The sequence below is a fragment of the Podarcis gaigeae genome, assembly GCF_964106915.1.
Source record: "Podarcis gaigeae genome assembly, chromosome: 5".
In the NCBI taxonomy this organism is placed as follows: Eukaryota; Metazoa; Chordata; class Lepidosauria; order Squamata; family Lacertidae; genus Podarcis; species Podarcis gaigeae.
This window is the reverse complement of record NC_139681.1, coordinates 84606587-84627618: the sequence shown is the minus strand read 5'-3', so window position 1 is coordinate 84627618 and position 21032 is coordinate 84606587. Positions and strand designations below refer to the sequence as shown.

The 21032-nt window shown below is 43.7% G+C and overlaps 1 protein-coding gene across 1 annotated transcript in view; it reads right to left on the bottom strand.

Moving 5' to 3' along the window:
- The window catches only part of SERPINI1 (serpin family I member 1), an 89332-nt gene that overhangs the window by 23524 nt on the left and 44776 nt on the right, over window positions 1–21032 (bottom strand). The window contains exons 2-5 of the mRNA XM_083739864.1: window positions 12757–13029; window positions 7929–8159; window positions 4241–4435; window positions 2148–2352 (exon numbers count right to left, since the gene is read on the bottom strand). Coding sequence (XP_083595990.1) covers window positions 2148–2352; window positions 4241–4435; window positions 7929–8159; window positions 12757–13006 — 881 coding nt within the window. The 5' untranslated portion in view covers window positions 13007–13029. The remainder of the gene's footprint in view (window positions 1–2147; window positions 2353–4240; window positions 4436–7928; window positions 8160–12756; window positions 13030–21032) is intronic.

Genomic DNA, 21032 nt, shown 5'->3' with positions numbered 1-21032 from the left:
CTCCAATATTTTTTTATTAATTTCCCAAATTATTATAAATCCAACCAAATTACTTTGATTTAATGCAATTTCTTAAAATCCCGCTCCTGTTGCAAACATATGTCGATCGTTTCCTCCCATAGCTGCATCATTTCTTATACCTGCAGAAATGTGACACTTCCCATTCATTCAGCGTTCTGATTTCCACAATGGAATTGCAAACATCATATACGGCAACTGGAGGTTGGGTGAGATTGAACAACAAGCTTATTTGGATCACTCTCTGATGATGCAATGCATGGTGGGAAAACAGAACTGCCTACCCAACATGCTTGGCCCCACCAGATATCCACATATAGATCTACAAACATGTGTAATCCAATGTCGAGAGACCCGGATTTTATTGGGGGTGGGGACTGACTGAAATCTGGGTTTATGCACATTGGATTTAGCCTACGTACTCCATTCCTGAACATTAAACCCACATGTGGGCATGCATTGGTACTTGGGGAGGGACCAGCTTGCCAGGTCTGATGGAAGTGGGAAAGAGCTGTTATTTCACCACACTGCACAAAGAGGAGCAGAACACACACCCCTAAAGCTCCTGCAAAAAATCCACAAGTTTTCTAGTATTGCAGGTAACTTATCACAGCTTTACATCAAAACATATGTTGAAATGAGTTCTAAGGTCTGGATGTGACCAGAGATGGAAGAGAAGATGCAGGAGCGTTCAGCTTGGTGAGCAGAAGAAAAGAGTAGGTGATGAAACCCTTTGTTGAGCACTGTTTTCAGGTTCTGCCTTGTATCCAGAGAACCATGAGTGGGTCCACTTCTGCAACAGGGCGTTTTCACCTGCCTTCCGGTACATTCCCTCGTGCCTGTGCATCAAAAAGCTGCTTTGATGTGTCAGGGGAGTCTCAAGCATGACACGCAATGAGACATGAAGGGCTGTGTGTGGTTGGATGAGAAACTCAGTGGGAAAATCAGAGAGAACTCCCCCCATGACTTTGTGCATGAACCATGACTCTTTTAACATGCAGCCTTATGGTTCCCAACAGAAGACCTCTCCCAAAGTTCAGTCAGCCTTTGCACACCCACAAGAATAGATTGCGACGGTCTACTGAAACTGACAGTGGCTCCTGTCTCAAAACATCCTACCAAACTATTATCCATAATGGCATAAGAAATGCCTGCTGGATCAAGCCATTGCATAGCTGTCAACTTTTCCCTTTTCTTGCGAGGAATCCTATTCGGAATAAGGGAATTTCCCTTAAAAAAGGGGGAAAGTTGACAGCTAAGGCCATTGGCCCATCTAGTCCAGCATCCTGTACGCACTGTGGCCAAACAGATGCCCACGGGAAGTTTTTAATGTTCAATGTTTTATTGTGTTTTTAATATTCTGTTGGGAGCCACCCAGAGTGGCTGGGGAAACCCAGACAGATGGGCGGGGTATAAACAAAGTATTATTATTATTATTATTATTATTATTATTATTAGTCCCAAAGCAGGACCTGAGTGCAACAGTCCTCTCCTCACAGCTATGTTATTATGCGCTCTCCAAATGACAATCTTGGTGTTTCCATTTTACATGAGGGGCACTGAGGTAAAACAAAAGAAAAATGGAGAGAAACTTTTCAAATGAGCCGCAGGGTCAAGCTGTTTATTTGAATCCAATGCCTTTCACAGTGCCTAGCCTGGCCAATATCCAACGTGCTACTAGGGTTGGGCGATAATCTGGTTTTTGTGATATATCGCTAGCTGAACATTGCGATATACCGATATATCACAATGACTGAAATAAGGACGGAGCCATGTAGAGGCACTGGCTGGCTTCATGGTTTTTCCTGCATCGTGATTTTTGCCGGCGCCTGCTCTTGTGATTTGCTGCCCATGGCAGGAGGCAGGGGAGATCTCAGCTGGCAGAGAGGGGTGCAGGAATCGAGATAAGCATTGGCTGGCTTCACGGTTTTGTGATTTTTGCATAACACATGCACCATGATTCAAGATATATTGCCAGGTCAAAATTATGAAACAGGTATCATTATATGGCATTCACACGGATTTTGGATGCTGTGTCCATATATCACCCAGCTCTACATGCCACCCACTAAGCCAAACTGGCTCTCCTCTCCCCTCCATCCTGCCAGAATCTGGAAAAGCATTCTCACCTGGGTAGATAGACTTCCACCTTCTGCTTCTTTACGGAGCTTGCCCATTCCTCAATCAGCTGGGCTTTGACCAGAGGTTCCAGTGTGGCTAGGGGAACTTCTTGCCTGGAAAGAACAATCATCATGCTGAACTCATCTCCTTCGTAGGGGATTTCTAGAACTTGATAGATGCCTCCGGCTTCATTGGAGCCGTCACTGAACTCCCCTAAAAGAAAAAAGAAAAACAGCCCGGTTGGGTTTTTGGAGATAATTTCATTTACCTGCACAGTACTGAAATCCATAGGATGGTCTCCAGCTGAGAACAGGCCTTGAGGCAAATTATGACCAGCCGTTAAAACCATTTGATTGTCTTTTCACATTTTCAATATCAATTATTTGACCTTTAGATGGGTATACACACACAATGTTCCTGGCGTAGGATTGGTGGGTTTATCCTCTTCGTTGTTTGTTTCTTTTTTTGGGGGGGGTACTTCCCCCTTTTTTGTGGGCAAAAAATACAAAGGCTGCGTTCACATGGCAGTTTATTCCATTTTCATTCCATTCCATCTCCCTAACTGTTGATTTCCACATTATATTTGAGCTTTCAGAATAAAGTGGTACCTTGGGTTACATACGCTTCAGGTTACAGATGCTTCAGGTTACAGACTCTGCTAACCCAGAAATAGTACCTCGGGTTAAGAACTTTGCTTCAGGAGGAGAACAGAAATTGTGCTCTGGCGGCGCGGCAGCAGCAGGAGACCCCCATTAGCTAAAGTGGCGCTTCAGGTTAAGAACAGTTTCAGCTTAAGAACAGACCTCCAGAACGAATTATGTACTTAACCTGAGGTACCACTGTACATAAAATCAACTTCCGGAACTACAGTGGATGAAGCAGCTGCCTTGGGCAAGACTGAAATCTCCTGAGATCTTGGTGGAAACCGCTGAAATCTTGAGAAATCTCACTGGAAACTGCCATCACTATTGCTACAGATCAGGGAGGATTTGCTGGTGTGGGGTGTTGCGGCAGCGGATTCCTGTTTTGCCTTGGGCGGCAGAATAATAATAATAATAATAATTTGTATTTATACCCCGCCCTCCCTGGCCAAAACTGGACTCAGAGCGGCTAACATCAAATGCATAACACATTAACATAAAATCAGACAATCAATTAAAATACATCCAAAAATCAGATCAGGATCAGAATAAAATTCAAACAAATGGCAACCCACAGATTAGGGTTGGGGACCTTAAATGCTGAACTTATATGAGCATGTGAGAAAAACTGGGAGGTTAGTTTCATGCTGCTTTCTGCGAGAAAAATTGGGAGGCTGCTTTCACGCAGGTTCTTATGATAGTGGAGGGGGAGTCAGACTGAACCCTGACCAAAGGCCTGGCGGAACAGCTTCGTCTTGCAGGCCCTGCGGAAAGATGACCCTGTCTTGTTGCAATCCTTAAAACAACCCTGGAAGATAAAGGTAAAAGGTAAAGGACCTCTAGACAGTTAAGTCAAGTCAAGGGTGACTATGGGATTGCAGCGTTCATCTCGCTTTCAGGCCGAGGGAGCTGGTGTTTGTCTATAGACAGCTTTCCGGGTCATGTGGCCAGCATTACTAAACAGCTTCTGGTGCAATGAGACACCATAACTGAAACCAGAGCGCACAGAAATGCCATTTACCTTCTGCCACAGTGGTACCTATTTATCTACTTGCACTGGCTTGCTTTCAAACTGCTAGATTGGCAGGAGCTGGGGCAGAGTAACGGGAGCTCATCCCGTTGCAGGGATTCGAACCACCAACCTTCAGATCGGCAAGCCCAAGAGCCTCAGTAGTTTAGACCACAGTGCCACCCACGTGCCCCAGTATTCACATCTTCCATACTGATATAGCAATGAAAACATTGCAGTTGACACAATAATAATGGAAGGCTCCTTTGGAAACTTACATTTCTGAGGCCCCGGTGCAAACAATGTGATTTCATTTTCGTCTGGTTGGCAATTGTGCAGGAGATGTTATTAAGAGGTGTGAATTGGCATTAAGTGCTGAAGAAGGGTGATAGCGTATACCTAGAAAATTAATCTTTTCTGCTAGAAAGAAAACATGTACGATATTGCTTACCATAATAAAATTCTCCCTGCTGATACATCATTGGAATTTGCACTTCACTTTCATCATCTTTAGTGAAGGAGAAGGTTCTTGTGTTTTCTGGCCTGAACTGAGACTTCCAATTTCCCTTAAAGTAGATTGCATTGACGAGGGCCAAGTGAGTGAGAGCACCAAAATCCCTGGCCGACACAAAATCTTTGATCATGTCTGTTGGTTGAAAGGGGAGAGAAGGAGTGCATTGATCAGAATGCCTAATTGAACATTTATATCAAAGCTGTAAACCCCCCAAAAACCAACACCATGGAAGGAAAACAAAACAATCTAAAAGCAACTCCTTTCCATATTCCCACATTTAACTGTCGAGTGTTTGGTTGAAGGAGAATTTAGGCTTCACAGCAGGCAGATCAACCTGCACAACAAGTACAATATACACTTGTCTAAAATAGTTTTGAAGTTATCGGCATTAAAATTGTCTAACCAGCTGGTATATTAGATCAAGGCGATGCCCATAAAAAGAGTGAAAAACAAAACAGAAAACAACAACAGGCTGCATTTGAAAAACAATGTAAAACAACCTTGATAATGACCCATTCTTTCCAGATGGAAAAGCTTGTTAGTGGGGGAGGTATTTTCAATTGTTTCCAGAAAGCGCAGATAGTGGGTGCTTGTCTTACCTCGACAGGAATGCTATTCCACAGAACAGAGCCATGCTGAAAGCCCTGCTCCAAATTACTGTGGCGTGGGCTCAGTTCTTTGGAATTTGCAGGAGAAACTCTCCTGTATGCCACAGTGACCTAATGGCTGTATATAAGTGATAAGGTGGAATTCTCAAGTAACCACACCTCCTCTGCGCAGGCCACACCCCTCAATATTCTGTGCAGTCATTGCAAAGCCTGTGGAACTCCCTCCCACAACGGAGACTAGACAAGCACCTTTTTTGCTCAACTCCAGGCACAGACTAAGACTCTCCTGTTCCGGCAAGTGTTAATAAGGTAGAGTTTAGTTTTATGACACCCCCCCCCCAATTGTCCCCATTTTCTGCAGATTGCTTTTATCCACGCTGCTTACAAATGCAAACAATTGATATAGAAATCCCTTCAATAAATAAATAATAAACAAACCCCACTTTGGATGCTGCTTCTGCCTGGCTGGAATGAGCCCATAAACTCTGATTAATGCCTCTTGTCTGCCAGGCTGGGGGTGGAGGAGGGGAGGACACTGAGGGATGGAAATGTGATTTGTGAAAGTGGACCCCCCCCCCCCGCTGTCAGGTGGCTGTTGCGGTTGCTCGAGAGTAACCAGGCAGGGCTCCGACCTGTGTTGAACAGGCTTTATTTTGGTGCAAACTGGGTTAAAGCCTCAGCGCCTAGGACTTGCCGATCGAAAGGTCGGCGGTTCGAATCCCTGCGGCGGGGTGCGCTCCCGCTGCTCGGTCCCAGCGCCTGCTCAACCTAGCAGTTCGAAAGCACCTCCGGGTGCAAGTAGATAAATAGGGACCACTTACCAGCGGGAAGGTAAACGGCGTTTCCGTGTGCAGCTCTGGCTCTGGCCAGAGCAGCGATGTCACGCTGGCCACGTGACCCGGAAGTGTCTCTGGACAGCGCTGGCCCCTGGCCTCTTAAGTGAGATGGGCACACAACCCCAGAGTCTGTCAAGACTGGCCCGTACGGGCAGGGGTACCTTTACCTTTACCTTTTATTTATAGTGAAGAGCACCAAAGCTCAATCGGTAGCAGAATCCGGGAGTGTTTTTTTTTTGGACCTCCCCCAACATAAGAGTTTTGTTACCCCCAACTGTCTCCGCCCCTCTCTGCACCTCAGACTACTGCGCAGGATGGGCAATGGCAAGGGCGTGTTTCTCTTCTGTCCGGCTTGCCCAGGAGCTGTGTTAAGGCTCCCCCCCAGCATCCTCTGGTCCTTGCACCTCTTCCCCATTGGAGGTGGGGATTTCCTCCTCCCCAGAAGAGGAACTGCTTCACAAGATTTTTGGAGGCTGCCTGAAATACAACTGCCCTTCTATTTCTCGCCTCTGAGCCGATGGCAGTTCCCTGACACCTCCATTACACTAACACGAATATACAACACCAAAGCAAGCACCTCTGGCTCAGGGCCTCTGAAGCTTAAGTCAGCATCCTCCTACCTTAAAGGGATTGTTCTGTTGACTGCCTCCCATCTTCAAATAACTTTCGGTACAAAATTGACACAGGATCCAGAGAGCAAGTCTATCAACTTCAAACTTTCCTCACGCTACTATTCCTGCTAGCTTTTACCTGGGCAACATCCCACAGGCTTCGAGAGTAATAAGCGAGTAATAAAACGGGGAACGCATCTCAGCATCCGCACCGCTGACATTTACTCAAGGAAAGGAAGAGATGTCTTGCATCTGTTTGAGTCAGGGGAGGCTTGTTAGCCAAGCCTAGCAGCTGCTGTGCCCACATTCCTAAATAAATCACTCCAATCAGAAGGCATTGTCTGCTACCTGGTGCTGCCAACTGGGAACGGCTTGCTTGATTTTCGGTATGATAATTTCGTCTTTGGATTTCTGCGCCGACAGTGATGAATCGAGTGGATGGGTGGAAATTTCACAGATCACTACAGACGGGGGTCTCTGTGTTTTATCTGGGATAAAATAAGCTACGTGCATCAGAGACACTCGGGTACAGAGTCACCGATCCGAACAGCCGTGCGCATTCTGGTGCGCAACTGGGACTGTGCCTTTGCTTGCATGGTAGAAGCAAGTCAGCCAAGCCATTTACTGGTGGGGATAATTTAGAAGCAAACATTTAGCTTTATAGCTAAAGCCATATGGCTGTAGTAGAAGTGTTATAAGGAATTAAGTATAAATAGATTAATAGAGTATCAAAGGAAAAAATAAGGTTAGAATGTGTTAAGATAATTATAGGATAGAAAACAGAGAAAGATGGAAAGGAATTGCTGAAACAGTTAACAGAAGTGGAATACAAAAGGGGAGGTGTGAGGAGGTCGCGGAAATAAGTGAATGAAAGATAAGATACTGAAATTATTTGATGTGTTTTAAATTGTTTTTTTTTATTAGTTTAAATGTGTTGGTGTTGTGTAGTGTTTTTGTGATGTACTGTATTGTTCTTATTTTTTGTAGTGTTTAAATTGTTAATAAATATTATTTAAAAAAAATTAGAATCAAACATTTACATGGAGATAAGAGATCTGTAACTACTAACTACATCAGTTTAACAGACCAGATAGCTCAAGTCAGTAGAACACGAGTCTCAATTTCAGGGTCGTGGACTGATTCTTGTGGTCCCTTCCAACTCTACAATTCTACAAGGCTGATCTTCCAACTTGCCATGCCCGGAAGTGGGTTCAGAATGGCTTGGTCACCATGCTTCAGAACCACAATATAAGGGCACCACTGAAAGGCAGTTCATCCCAGTATTTCTGCAAAGAGATGGAAATGTTTGGGACCAAGTTTGAAAGGAGGGGGTGGGGAACCCTAAGGCTTTCAAACCAGTGGCATGTAGCTCCTGGAAGGTTTCCCTGAAGGGATTGCAGTCCCTGGGCTGAGCCTCTTTTTAAGCTCTCTCCAAAGAAAGAAACACAAGACATTTGGCGCAATCGACAACTGTAGCGATGAGCCATTTTAAGACATTCAACAGCATCCCAACGAGCATAAAATGACAACTGTTGACAGTGAGGAGGAATGTAAAAATACAGGAACGTACTATTTGTGTGATTCTCCACCCATCTATTGATGTGGCTGGCGACTGCTATGTTTTGACTGAAATCCACATCTTCCACTTCAGCTTTGAAGTACGTCTTCATCAGCTGCAAAAATTTGTCACTGACGTGAAACCCGCTCTGTACATAGAGGGAATTGGCAAGCTTCATCACGTACTGACTGTCTTCAGCGTTTGCCATGTCAGAAAGGTCCTTCAAGAAGGAAAATTCTTCACCTGGAAGCAAGGTGCGAGATAGGAAATATTTCTGTCAGGGTTAAGTAAATATATTGAGGGCTTAAAGAATCCCATTGTCTTCCCAGTGGAAAATCACAGTGATATTTTCGCTTTCGACAGAGAAGGTCACTGCAAAATGGTATATCGGGTGGCTTGACTCTTCTTCAAAAAGACTAGGGACTAATAAAACATTAGAAGCAGGGGCAGCCGCCCAAAGCAATTCAAGGGTCCTCACAAGCAGCCAAAGCTACATTTAAATGGAGAATTCTCTATTAATGCCAAGAAGTGTTCAATATGTGTCCCTATTATGTCATGCTTTGCATACATGGAAAATAATGGGCAGCCCCCTCTCATCACAGAGCAAGTTTGAGAAACCTTTGGCCCTCCAAATTTTCTCAACTACAAGCCCCAGCCATTGACAGATCTATCTCCAAGAATATGTCTAATCCCCTTTTACAGAGATGTAAGCTGAGGGCCTGCGACAGTGAATTTCACAAGTTAAATTATGCATTGCTCAAGGTATTTTTGTCCTGAGTCCACTGCCAACCAATTCCACTGGGTGACCCAAATTCCTAATATTATGACAGGGGAACAAAAACTTCTTTGCGGCCATTTCCTTTTGTTCTTTTAATTCCACCCTCACCTTTCCTCTTGTTCCCTGTGTGCACATCATTCTCTTTTTGAAAAGAAAAAAAAATCATAACCAAGGCAATGAACTAGAGCACAAAGCAGCCCTTTGACAGGGAACAGCATTCATCAGTTGACAATCAACTGTTTTATAAACCGGCATTATGTGCCCATATGTTTCCAACTTTTAATGGGAGGTTCCCAACCACTTTTGTTAAATATTTACACTGTTGGGCCAGCTGTTTAAAATTTCCTCTGCTATTCTAAAGATTCCCATAGAGCTCCTTCAAGATTTCCCCAAAAGCCGCACTAACGATGTTTACATAGGATTAGTGCATACCATTTGCACAGAAAAAATAAACCAGCTCAGCGTGCTGCAAATGTCGCTGCATTTTGAAAATGATGACAGACTGTCACCTTGTCTCCAAAATGAGAACGGGACTTATTTTTAAATTCCTTCACCCCTTTTGTTTAGCGCTGCAAGGTTTGCAAAAAAATAAAAATAAATCAAATGCGGTTCTGTCAGCAGGGATGGTTTAAAAGAGCTGAGGGTCCAAATGGGCCTGCAGACAGGACACATAAGGAATTTAGTGCGAGGCCCAAGCTCATTGCAAGGGAGTGGGCTGGCAGTTGCCTTTACCCTCACAAAAAACTGTTGAAAAAGTGAGGATTGTAGGTACTGTGGTAGCCGTGAAAAAATAGGGGAATGGGGGCGGAGTATACATTTTGGGTTGTATCCAACACTCTACACACAGAGTTCCAGTGTGCTGTAGTGGTTAAGAGTGGTGGACTCATAATCTGGTGAACCGGGTTCGCGTCTCCACTCCTCCACATGCAGCTGCTGGGTGACCTTGGGCTAGTCACACTTCTCTGAGGTCTCTCAGCCCCACTCACCTCACAGAATGTTTGTTGTGGGGGAGGAAGGGAAAGGAGAATGTTAGCCGCTTTGAGACTCCTTCGGGTAGTGATAAAGCGGGATATCAAATCCAAACTCTTCTTCTTCCACTCATGCAACACAACTTAATCCTCCTCTGCTATCTCTGTATGTCCCCAAATCTGCTCCAGTGGACCCCATATACCTCTGTTCTCCCATGAAGAGGCATGAAATCACATCGAGCAAGGGACCAAATTATTGAGGGGGGGGGGACCTTATCCCCATGTCTCAGATACAATAAAAAGGGTGAAGACGGAAGGATCAGGATAGCAGCTAGCCACAGTGGCCCATTATCTGGTAACCTCACGCTTAGATTTTGTAATGCACCTCTGAAGGGAGACTGGAAGCTGCAGTGTGTTCAGAAAGTAGCGCACAGGATTGAGAGTGAAGTTTCTATTCCGGACCACATAACACTAGTCTTGCACTAACTGCAATGGCTACCATATGCTACCAGGTCCAATTCAACATTTTATTGCATTCCAACAACACAAGGTTCCCTCCTCTGCTTGACACACCTTAATCAGGCCTTTGATTAGGCTAATGCTGTTCGTAATTTTAACTCCGTTGTGCGTGGACTGAATGCTGAATTTTTGGTGAAGTGGGCGAATGTTTATAATGGGAACTGATTATAGTCTTAACCGGTTTAGTTATGTAATACTGTTGCTTTAATCATATGCATGAGTAAACAACCCTTGAATCTTTTCTGTGAAGTGTGTTTAAGAATGCATAACTAAATTAGTTAAATAATCTATAAAAGAAGACTAGCCATGAATTCTTTAGCTACAACACACCATCTGAATGTGATATATACATGCCAGCCAACTAAATGCTGGTCTACCTTTCAGTCTTGCCTTTCTGATCATTGCATGACACTCGTCTTTTCCATTTTAAAACAATGTAGCAGGCATATTTTATGTGTTTGTTCATCCCCTTGTTACCTAGAGACATTCCAGTTTCGTTTAAGGCCTGTAAGTAAAGGTAAAGGTACCCCTGCCCGTACGGGCCAGTCTTGACAGACTCTGGGGTTGGTGCGCCCATCTCACTGAAGAGGCCGGGGGCCAGCGCTGTCTGGGGACACTTCCGGGTCACGTGGCCAGCGTGACAAGCTGCATCTGGCAAGCCAGCGCAGCACACGGAAACACCGTTTACCTTCCCGCCAGTAAGCGGTCCCTATTTATCTACTTGCACCCGGGGGTGCTTTCGAACTGCTAGGTTGGCAGGCGCTGGGACCGAGCAGCGGGAGCGCACCCCGCTGCGGGGATTCGAACCGCTGACCTTTCAATTGGCAAGCCCTAGGCGCTGAGGCTTTTACCCACAGCGCCACCCGCGTCCCCAAATACAGCCTTAGGGGTTGCCCTGATTTATGAGCTTTATCAGAAGAGAGACGAAGAGAGCTAAGACCCTGTTGGTTCTCCTTGGTCTCTCAGTGGTTCTTGATACCTTTGACTATGGTATTATTCTGGAATGTCTTAGGGAGGTGGGAGTACTCTGTTACAGTGGTAACAAAGCTCCTACCTGGAGTATCGCTACCAGAAAGTAGTACAGTAGTACCTCTGGTTGCGGACGGGATCCGTTCTGGAGGTCCGGTTGGATTCTGAGGTCTCTGCAACCTGAGGACTGCTTCTGCGCATGTGGCAGTAGACCACTTCTGTGCATGATGAAACCCGGTCAAATATTTCCAGGTTTGCCGCTTTCGCATCCCATAGTTTATGTAACCAGAGGGTTACATAACCGGAGGTACTACTGTACTAGGAGATTGCTGCAGGCTCCATAACCTTTGGAGTCCAACAAAGGTCCATTATCTCTCCTATATGAAACTAAGGGAGCTATTATACATGGATTTGAAACACGTCAGTATGCTGATGGCAACCAGCTTTCTCTTCACTATTCCGTATGAATCACAAGAGGCTATGAAAGTGTTGGACCAACATCTGGAGGAAATGAAGGATGGGTGGGGAAAATAAACTGATGCTAAATCTTTACAAGTTGTAAAGAGAGGTGGGTGGGAGGTTTTTGTGTCCCGGAATCAGGTGTACAGCCTGTTCTGAGAGAGGATGAACTCCGCTTGAAGGAATAGGTTCATAGGCTAGGAGTACTCCTATATTTCAACTTGTCCCTCGAGTCTCAAGTGGCTTCTGTGTGCTTATGCCTAGCTTAGAATGATTTATCACAATTGCAGTTTCTGGATCGGAATAGCCTGGCCTCAGCTGTCCATGCTCTGATGACCTCCCATCTGGACTTCTGCAATGCACTGTATGTGGGGCTGCCCATGAAGACGGGACAGTGGTTGCCTCTAGTATAGAAGGTAGCTGCTAGGCTGGTAAGTGGGATATAAATTGAGTTAATAAAATAAATAAAAATAGCAATTATTTATTAATAGTTTTTAAACTATCTTTTTAAACTATTTGTTTAAAAAGGAATACAGAGCTGTTCCCGGAATAGTGTGTGTGTTGATTTGTGACATCATACACATCACCCAATCAGCATGATGCCAAAATAAAATGAGGTGTCCCCCCCCAAGTAATATAATATCTTCCTTCAAGCAGCTTTTCATTCAATACGCATAAAAGAAGATTAATTTATTTTTTTATCAGCTCTTATCTGATTTTTATGTGTTATTTTTTATTGAGAATTTTATTGTCAGCTGCCTTGGGCATTTTTATTATTGAAAGCCGAGGTATTAATATACCAACTCATCATTTTCTCTTTAATAATACATATTAAGGGCCCCCCTTCTTTCCTTCAAGCAGATGAGACCTTGTAGAAATATTAAAATTCACTTCCATCAACACAGGTGATCAATCCTGTCTAGAATTCTATGAAAGAGCCATTTATAAAGAAAAATATATATGTGACACTCATACTTCCTAGATTGTTATGCAGAACCACCCTATGTGTGTCTGCTAAGATCTTAAGACCTGCTGAGTTCAATGGAATTTAATCCCAGGTGAGTGTTAAGCTGTTGTTTTAATGTATTGACTGGACAAAATAATAATCAAATAAGTGTCGCTTGACGCTTTGTTGAACACTCATTACCGTTTTTCAAACCTTCATATCCCATGGCGTGTCTGATTTCCTTAAGGGTGGACCCATGAGCTCCGAGTTCCACCATTCCCATGGCGATTGATATTCCCAGTGGAGAGAAAATAATGTTTTCATCTTCCCCCGCAGCTCTCAGCTGATTGTAAACATTCACTGAAAACTCCGCAATGGTTTCATCAGGAAAACTGGTGCTGAAGCCTTCACTTTGCAAAACAAGCAGAGACAGGAGGCCAAGGAGAAGCATGTTGAATGGAGGGCGTTTCAGATCTGTAAGGAAAATTAAATAATTGACGAGTTAATATTATATTGTGCACATAATGGATTATTGGGTCATTAAATTGTATTAAGCATGAGCATAGTGTCAATTTCTTTTCTTTCTTTCTTTTTAAAAAACCAGTAACTCAGAAGCCATTCACAAACACACAAGAGTGAATTAGAAAAATGTATAACAATTATCACAATTGGAGAGAGACCTGTTGGAATGTAATGTCAAAGTGCTGTCTACTCTAAAATGATATTATTGGAATGGGAGACAAAGGACGAGCAAGTAAAATCTTCAAGGATACACTGAGCAATAAATTTTGGTTATAATATAGATATGGAAACATGGGAACGATTGTGGAATATGGACATAAAGTTTACAGCATGTTATGGTTTAAGAGAAAAGGACATGAAAATGTTATATAGATGGCATCTAGCACCTAGTAGATTGGCAAAAATGTATAAATCAAAATTTAATAAGTGTTGGAAATGCAGAGAAAGAAGGTGCTTTTTATCACATGTGGTTAAATGTTAAAGCTTAATGGGAAATGATATATAATGAATTGAAAAAGATGTTTAAAGTAACATTTGCACACAAAAAACCCAGAAGCTTTCCTTTTGGGAATTATAGGTGTAGAACTACCAAAACAGTATTGAAACTTATTTAAGTATGCAACTACAGCTGCAAGAATGTTACTTGCCCCAAAATGGGAAGAAGATGAAATCCTGATGAGAGAAGAATGGATATTGATTCCCTCCCATGAGTGGGGAGGTAGATTTCCCGTAAGGTGGGGTAGTGATACTATGGCTCTGTGGGTGTTACTGAACTTCCTGTCCCATCAACTCCAGCCACTATGGCCAATGGTCAGGGATTATAATGATTAATAATAATAATAATAATAATAATAATAATAATAAATATTATTATTTATACCCCACCCATCTGGCTGGGTTTCCCCAGCCACTCTGGGCGGCTTCCAACAAAATATTAAAATACAATAGTCTGCTAAACATTAAAAGCTTCCCTAAACAGGGCTGCCTTCAGATGTCTTCTAAAAGTCTGGTAGTTGTTTTTCTCTTTGACATCTGGTGGGAGGGCGTTCCACAGGGTGGACGCCACTGCTGAGAAGGCCCTCTGCCTGGTTCCCTGTAACTTGGCTTCTCACAACGAGGGAACCGCCAGAAGGCCCTCGGCGCTGGACCTCAGTGTCCGGGCAGAATGATGGGGGTGGTTGATGGCAGTTTTACATTGCTGGCTAGAGTTTGAGCAGGAGTTTGCCATTGGTTGTGACCCCCTCACATCAGTTTTATCCAACTCCTCCTTTTTCAGGAAGAATGCCTTTTATGGGACTTAGACTCCATTCTTTGTCAGGTGCTGCCTCTGGGGAGTAGTGAGGAGGGAGAAAATTGACCTGTTTTTTTAAAAAAATATTTTATTAAGGGTTTTCTTGTTTTACAGTGTAAGTGTAATGCCTCGTATTTTTTCCCCCCATGTAACATTTTTACAAATCCATTTCATTTGTTGAGGCATTAGGGGGAGAAGAAAAAAAAAGAAAAGGGGGTGGAGGGAGGGGAGATGCATGGAGTTGGGGTTGGGTAGTGGTGTTTCTATTATGCTTAATGTATGTAGAGTTTGGTGTCAGCGTGCTTGCGTTGTTCACTTGTGTTCCTTTGGTAGCCATATTGATTTGTATGCTGTTGGTGGATTATTGTCATTGTCCTGTTGGGCTGTGTATGTGATAAAGGGGAGCCATACCGGGGTGAAGGTGTCTTCTTCTGTTTGTCCCCGTGTCAGTTTCAGTTTGCATTATAACATAAACCTGCCTTGTTTGCCACTTCCAAACTAACCCGTGAGCCAAGAGCTCTTCCTCAAATGTTGTGATGCAGCTCTCTAACGTTGACAACAAAATGTGTACAAAAATGCCCACGGAAAAAATGGGCATCCATCACAAAAAAATGCAGAAATGGAGGAAACTGAAGAAGACTGGGGAAATGTGAAGCTGCGAGAAACCAAAACCTATGAGGGAGGCAATGCCTCATCCAACTGCGAAAACACATAAAATGGATATCCAATAGCCAGTTCCTTGAAAGGTTTCTTCGCCCCGATAAGCATTAAGGCTAACTCTGCTATGCAAGAGAAGTGAATCCTTTGAACACACAGTGGGATTTGAATCTGCAAGAAGCATGTAGAACAATGTTTCCCATGCTTGGGTTTCCAGCTGCTTTTTGACTACAACTCCCATTATCCGTAGTGGGCAGGACCAGTGGTCAGGGAGGATGGGAACTGTAGTCCAAAAACAGCGGGAGTCCCAAGTTTGGGAAGCACTGATGTAGAGCAACGGCAGCCAACATGGTGCCTTCGAGATGTTATTGGACTACAACTCCCATCGTCCTGGACCACTGCTCATGCTGCTTGGAGCTTGGAGCATGAGCACAAAAGCACTCTTCAGCTCCTGTGTTTTCCAGCAACTGGTATTCAGAAGCATTGCTGTCGCGTCTGTGTAGACCCACAGGTTTCTAGCTCCTGCTATACACCTATTAGAAGACGGGGTTAACACCTAAAGCAAGAAAGGACATCCAAGACGTATGTTTTCTTTGACACATGAAAGCATAGCTCATTGCCTTTTTGCCAGGATGTAGAGAAAAATAGCTTGGAATGGAACCTTACATTACAGTTCACTGTGGATGCTGTCAGTCTAATTTACACCTTCAGTTCCTTTTGCTTAGGAGGTCCATGAATAAATGTTAGTCCTTCTGGACAATGCGCTCATGGTTGCATTCACTTATCAGTTCCTGGGAAGCTGGGAAGCTTCTTCCTCTAAGACAGGCATCTCTCTTCCAGCTACAATTCTGGCTGGCTGGTCTAGTCAGCAAATAGGAGAGCAAAAACCGTGCCAGCCACTAATGGGTGGAGCTCCATGAGGAGCACAGGGTGCTGTCTCTTATTTGCAGCATGCAGTCTTCACAACATGTACATTTCAACGGATGTATTATGCACTAAATTACAAATGCAGTCGCCATCTGAACTGCCACAGACCCTTCAAGTGTCCCTGTTTTTCAGGGACAGTCCTGATTTTAAAGAAGCCATCCTAGTTCCTGATCTGATCCTGGAATATCCCACTTTTCCTTAGGATGTCCTTATTTTCATTTGAGAAATGTTGGAGGGTATGAAGTTGTGCAACCCCCAAGCCAAGGAGATAAGTAGCTATACAACCTTTAGAAGACACCTGAAGGCAGCCCTGTATAGGGGAGTTTTTAAATGTTTAATGTTCTATTATATATGTTGGAAGCCCTACCAAATCTGCTCAAGAGAGTTGGGAAGAAGAAGAAGAGGAGTTTGGATTTGATATCCCACTTTATCACTACCCTAAGGAGTCTCAAGCAAGGGTTGCGGGTCGCGCTGTGGGTTAAACCACAGAGCCTAGGACTTGCCGATCAGAAGGTCAGCGGTTCAAATCCCCGCAACGGGGTGAGCTCCCGTTGCTCAGTCCCTGCTCCTGCCTAGCAGTTCGAAAGCACGTCAAAGTGCAAGTAAATAGGTACCGCTCCGGCAGGAAGATAAACAGCATTTCCGTGAGCTGCACTGGTTCACCAGAAGCGGCTTAGTCATGCTGGCCACATGACCCGGAAGCTGTCTGCGGACAAATGCCGGCTCCCTTGGCCAATAAAGCGAGATGAGCACTACAACCCCAGAGACGGTCACGACTGGACCTAATGGTCATGGGTCCCTTTACCTTTACCTTTAAGGAGTCTCAAAGTGGCTAACATTCTCCTTTCCCTTCCTCCCCCACAACAAACACTCTGTGAGGTGAGTGGGGATGAGAGACTTCAGAGAAGTGTGACTAGCCCAAAGTCACCCAGCAGCTGCATGTGGAGGAGCGGAGACGTGAACCCAGTTCACCAGATTACGAGTCTACCACTCCTAACCACTACACCATGCAAGAGAACACATTCAGCAGGCATGCAAAGAGTGGAGAGGGTCCTTGCACTAGCAGAATTGTTTTGCCACCCGGAGTATGTGGAACTGGCCAAAATGACGGGAAGAATCCGAGAACAGTGGGACCAGAAGTTCATCAAGGACTGGACTAAATTTGTAAATTATTTGAAAGACAATTGTAGTCAGTCAAACATGATGGTAGGATTGCAAGAAGCTTTGTAAGGAAAGGTATAAAAATCACTGCAGAGAAGAATAAGAAAATACGATGCTTTGATGTTTTTTATTTGAAAGCAATGGTTAAGTGGTGAAAATGCAGAAATTTGAAATGAAAGATAGAAAATCGTAAGGAAGGTTTGAAGGAAGTCATGGCCCTAAAAAGCCCAATAGTATAATATAAGAGGAGAGATTGTAATGGAAAGCATTATTGTAAAATTAATAAAAATGATATGGCAAAAAAGAGAATTATTTTGCCACCCAATATAAAAAAATCTGAGAAATAACAACCCAAAAAGCAATTCAACCAGCTTAAGCGGTTCAAATTTCTTGAATTGAATGTTCTGGATCAACAATGTCCTTAATTATATCAGGCACATGGACAATCCAGGGATCACTGAGCATATTTAAATTGTATCATGATGAGTGGGCTTTCTGTCCACTCTTATCTTCCTGAAATGAGAAATAGTAACCAGAAAGGGAGAGAATGGAAAAGAGTATTGCCCTGAAGAAGAGCATAACATGCAGTTGGTTCCTGCCATGAGGTCCCCCCATTACACTACTGAATTAATCCCTTTTGTTCAACATCAATACACTAATCCATCAGGAAAATAGTCGCTGGGCCGAAACCATCAAATTATTTGCCCTGGGAGGTTTGTCTTGCAAAGCATGAAGAGAGCGAGAACGTTGTCATTACACAATCTATAATTATAAATCTGTACAATGCACCAATCTTTTATTTTTTTAAAAAAGTGCAGAGACAGCGTCTTGCTTGACTTGGATATGGTTCATTTATGGTGGTTGTTAATAGGTGGTTTGTTTCCTTCTCTTCGCTGACCTTTTGCGAGAATAATACTTAACATTTATACGGTGTATCTTATTAGCACAGTGCTCCACAAACATTATCCAATTAAATATTGTGACAGCTCAGAGTGGTGTGTAATTGAATATTATTAAACCCATTTTATAGGTGAAGAAACACGGTGTAATAGTCTGTTGTGTGTATTTTGGCAGCAGCATGAATGCCTACTATATGCAAACAGCAGGTTGAGATGGCTAAAATCATTCCTGGTAGGAGAACTATTTCCCCATGAAAATAATTGTTCGTATGTACAACTCTAGAATATTAGGGAAAAGGCTAGGCAAAGCTGGAACTCCTCTCACTTAAACTTTTCTTTACTATGTAGAACATTTTTTTTTTTTGCAACAAGGAGGACTATTCAATCATGTGTAATCTTTCCAAATGTTCTTAGACTACAAATCCCATCAAGCCCAGCCAGTATGTCTAATGTTGTTGTTTAGTCGTTTAGCCGTGTCCGATTCTTCGTGAACCTATGGACCAGAGCACGCCAGGCACTCCTGTCTTCCACTGCCTCCCGCAGTTTGGTCAGACTCATGTTTGTAGCTTCGAGAACACTGTCCAACCATCTCGTCCTCTGTCGTCTCCTTCTCCTTGTGCCCTCAATCTTTTCCAACATCAGGGTCTTTTCCAGGGAACCTTCTCTTCTCATGAGTATGTCCAATAGTCAGTGCCTGAAAGGGATATGGCCTTATAGATATTCCTTTCAGTGCTCAGCCAAATATGATCCTCCTCTATTCTTAAGAAGTTCGCAATACACAGAGCACTCAGCTATACAGCTGCAAACAAAAAAAATTTAAGCGTGTTGTAAAGTGCATTATACAAATGTGGCATTAGATGGCGATGGTGAGCTATGGCAAATCCAATATATTTTTCAAAACGTTTTTAACATGTGTCTGGATTCCACCAGAGTCGCATTTGCAACTCACAGTTAACAGACATTTTGAGTGCGTGATCATTATGACATAGCATCAGTCGAAGAGTTTTTCTGCAAGCAACCAATTTTGTTTAAATTACCAAGGCCCCAAACTTAAGTTACGTGAAGTCTTGACAATTTTGCAAAATCTGCTTCAGGGGGCATCAATAGGTGAATTCTCTGCCCCACAGCCACCTGTGTCACTTCGTAGACCACTCATACAATGGTAAGCTTGCTTCAGCTACGCCCTCCACAACAGAGGGATAAGACTGGTTTGAGTCACGCAACGTGTCAAGCCAAATGATGGCTTGGTGGGGTAGTGTAGACTCCTGGATCTGAGCTTGCAGATGTTTCTTTTGTCCCTGGCTGCCATGCTGCCAACGGCCTCGGTCCTGTATATGTGAAGGAGCATCTCCACCCCCATCGTTCAGCCCAGACACTGAGATCCAGCGCCAAGGGCCTTCTGATGGTTCCCTCATTGCAAGAGGTGAGGTTACAGGGAACCAGACAGAGGGCCTTCTCAGTGGCGCCCGCCCTGTGGAACGCCCTCCCATCAGATGTCAAGGAAATAAGCAACTATCCTACTTTTAAAAGACATCTGAAGGCAGCCCTGTTTAGGGAAGTTTTTAATGTTTAATGCTGTATTGTGTTTTAAATATTTGATTGGGAGCCACCCAGAGTGGCTGGGGAAACCCAGCCAGATGGGTGGGGTATAAATAAATTAGTAGTAGTAGCAGTAGTAGTAGTCGTCGTCGTCGTCGTCATAGCATGCCATTCCAACCCAGGCTCTTGGCTGTAAAGACTAACCACAGCTGTAACCAATGTCTATTCTTGGTTACAGAGCATGGCTAGTCTAGAGAGAGAGAGCTTGGGTTTGGGCAACACACTAAACCAAACCTTGGTGTGCCTCACTGTGGCTTACTGTGAACTGCAAATTAGGTCACTGCATTTTTCATCTGCGGAGGACAGTACATCTATGATGCTACACTGAAGAAGAAAAAAATCATTTCCCACACATCATTTATTGAGTATTTAGCAAGCTGAGGAAGAAGTAATAATAGCTCCACTGTCCACATCTCTTATTTACCTCACTATTTGCTGTAGTAGGGTGAAAAATAAATTATCTAAGCCCTGACCATGGTTGGCTTTGAATGCTGCTTGAGGCTCAACTACCTATTTCAGCAGTGCCATAAAGCCATTTAACATTTTCCTAGGGGAGAGGTGAGAAATAATCTTCCTCTCTCTGAGGCATGGCCATCATCATTTTCTTTCAAGGGCTGTAAGGCAAACAATTCATTTGAACAAAAACAGAAATCAACGTTTATTCATTATTATTCCCTAGGTACTTTTGTTCCTTAATGAAAGCTGCCGTGTGCCAGTATATAGAAGAAGTGGACTCTGATAAGGGGATTTTGACAAGTTCCAGCTCTGCCTTAGGCTCGTTCTGCAACTGTGGGCAACCCATTATCTCAGTCTCTATACAACATGTATGAAATGAGAATAAGAGTAAACTATCTCACAAGGCAAAACACCCTGAGGTTTTGAAACTACTACATAATGAGTTTTAATGCCACTACTTATTCTCACCTGCCTGCTCTATATATACTTTCTTAAAACTCAGACCTCGTCGATTTGATGCACAGGGATAGCTTAACTACTGTTGTCTATGCTCTGGTAACCTCGAGGTTAGATTACTGTAATGCATTATATGTGGGGCTGCCTATGAATATGGTTTAGAAACTTCAGCTGGTGCAGAATTCAGCAGCCAGGTTGCAGCAAGGCACTTTGAGCATATTACACTGATCCTGGTCTGACTGCACTGGCTACCAATTAGTCTCTGGGCCCAATTCAAACTGCTGGTTTTGACCTATAAAGTCTTTAAAGGCTCAGGACCGCCTCTCGCCATATGAACCTCCCTAGACCCTGAGATCATCTTCTGAGGCCCTTCTTTGTGTGCCTCCTCCACAAGAGGTCCGGAGGGTGGCAACATGAGAACGGGCCTTTTCTGCAGTAACTCCCTGCTCGTGGAATGCTCTCCCTGGGAGATTCACCCGGCGCCTTCATTATACAGTGGTACCTCGGGT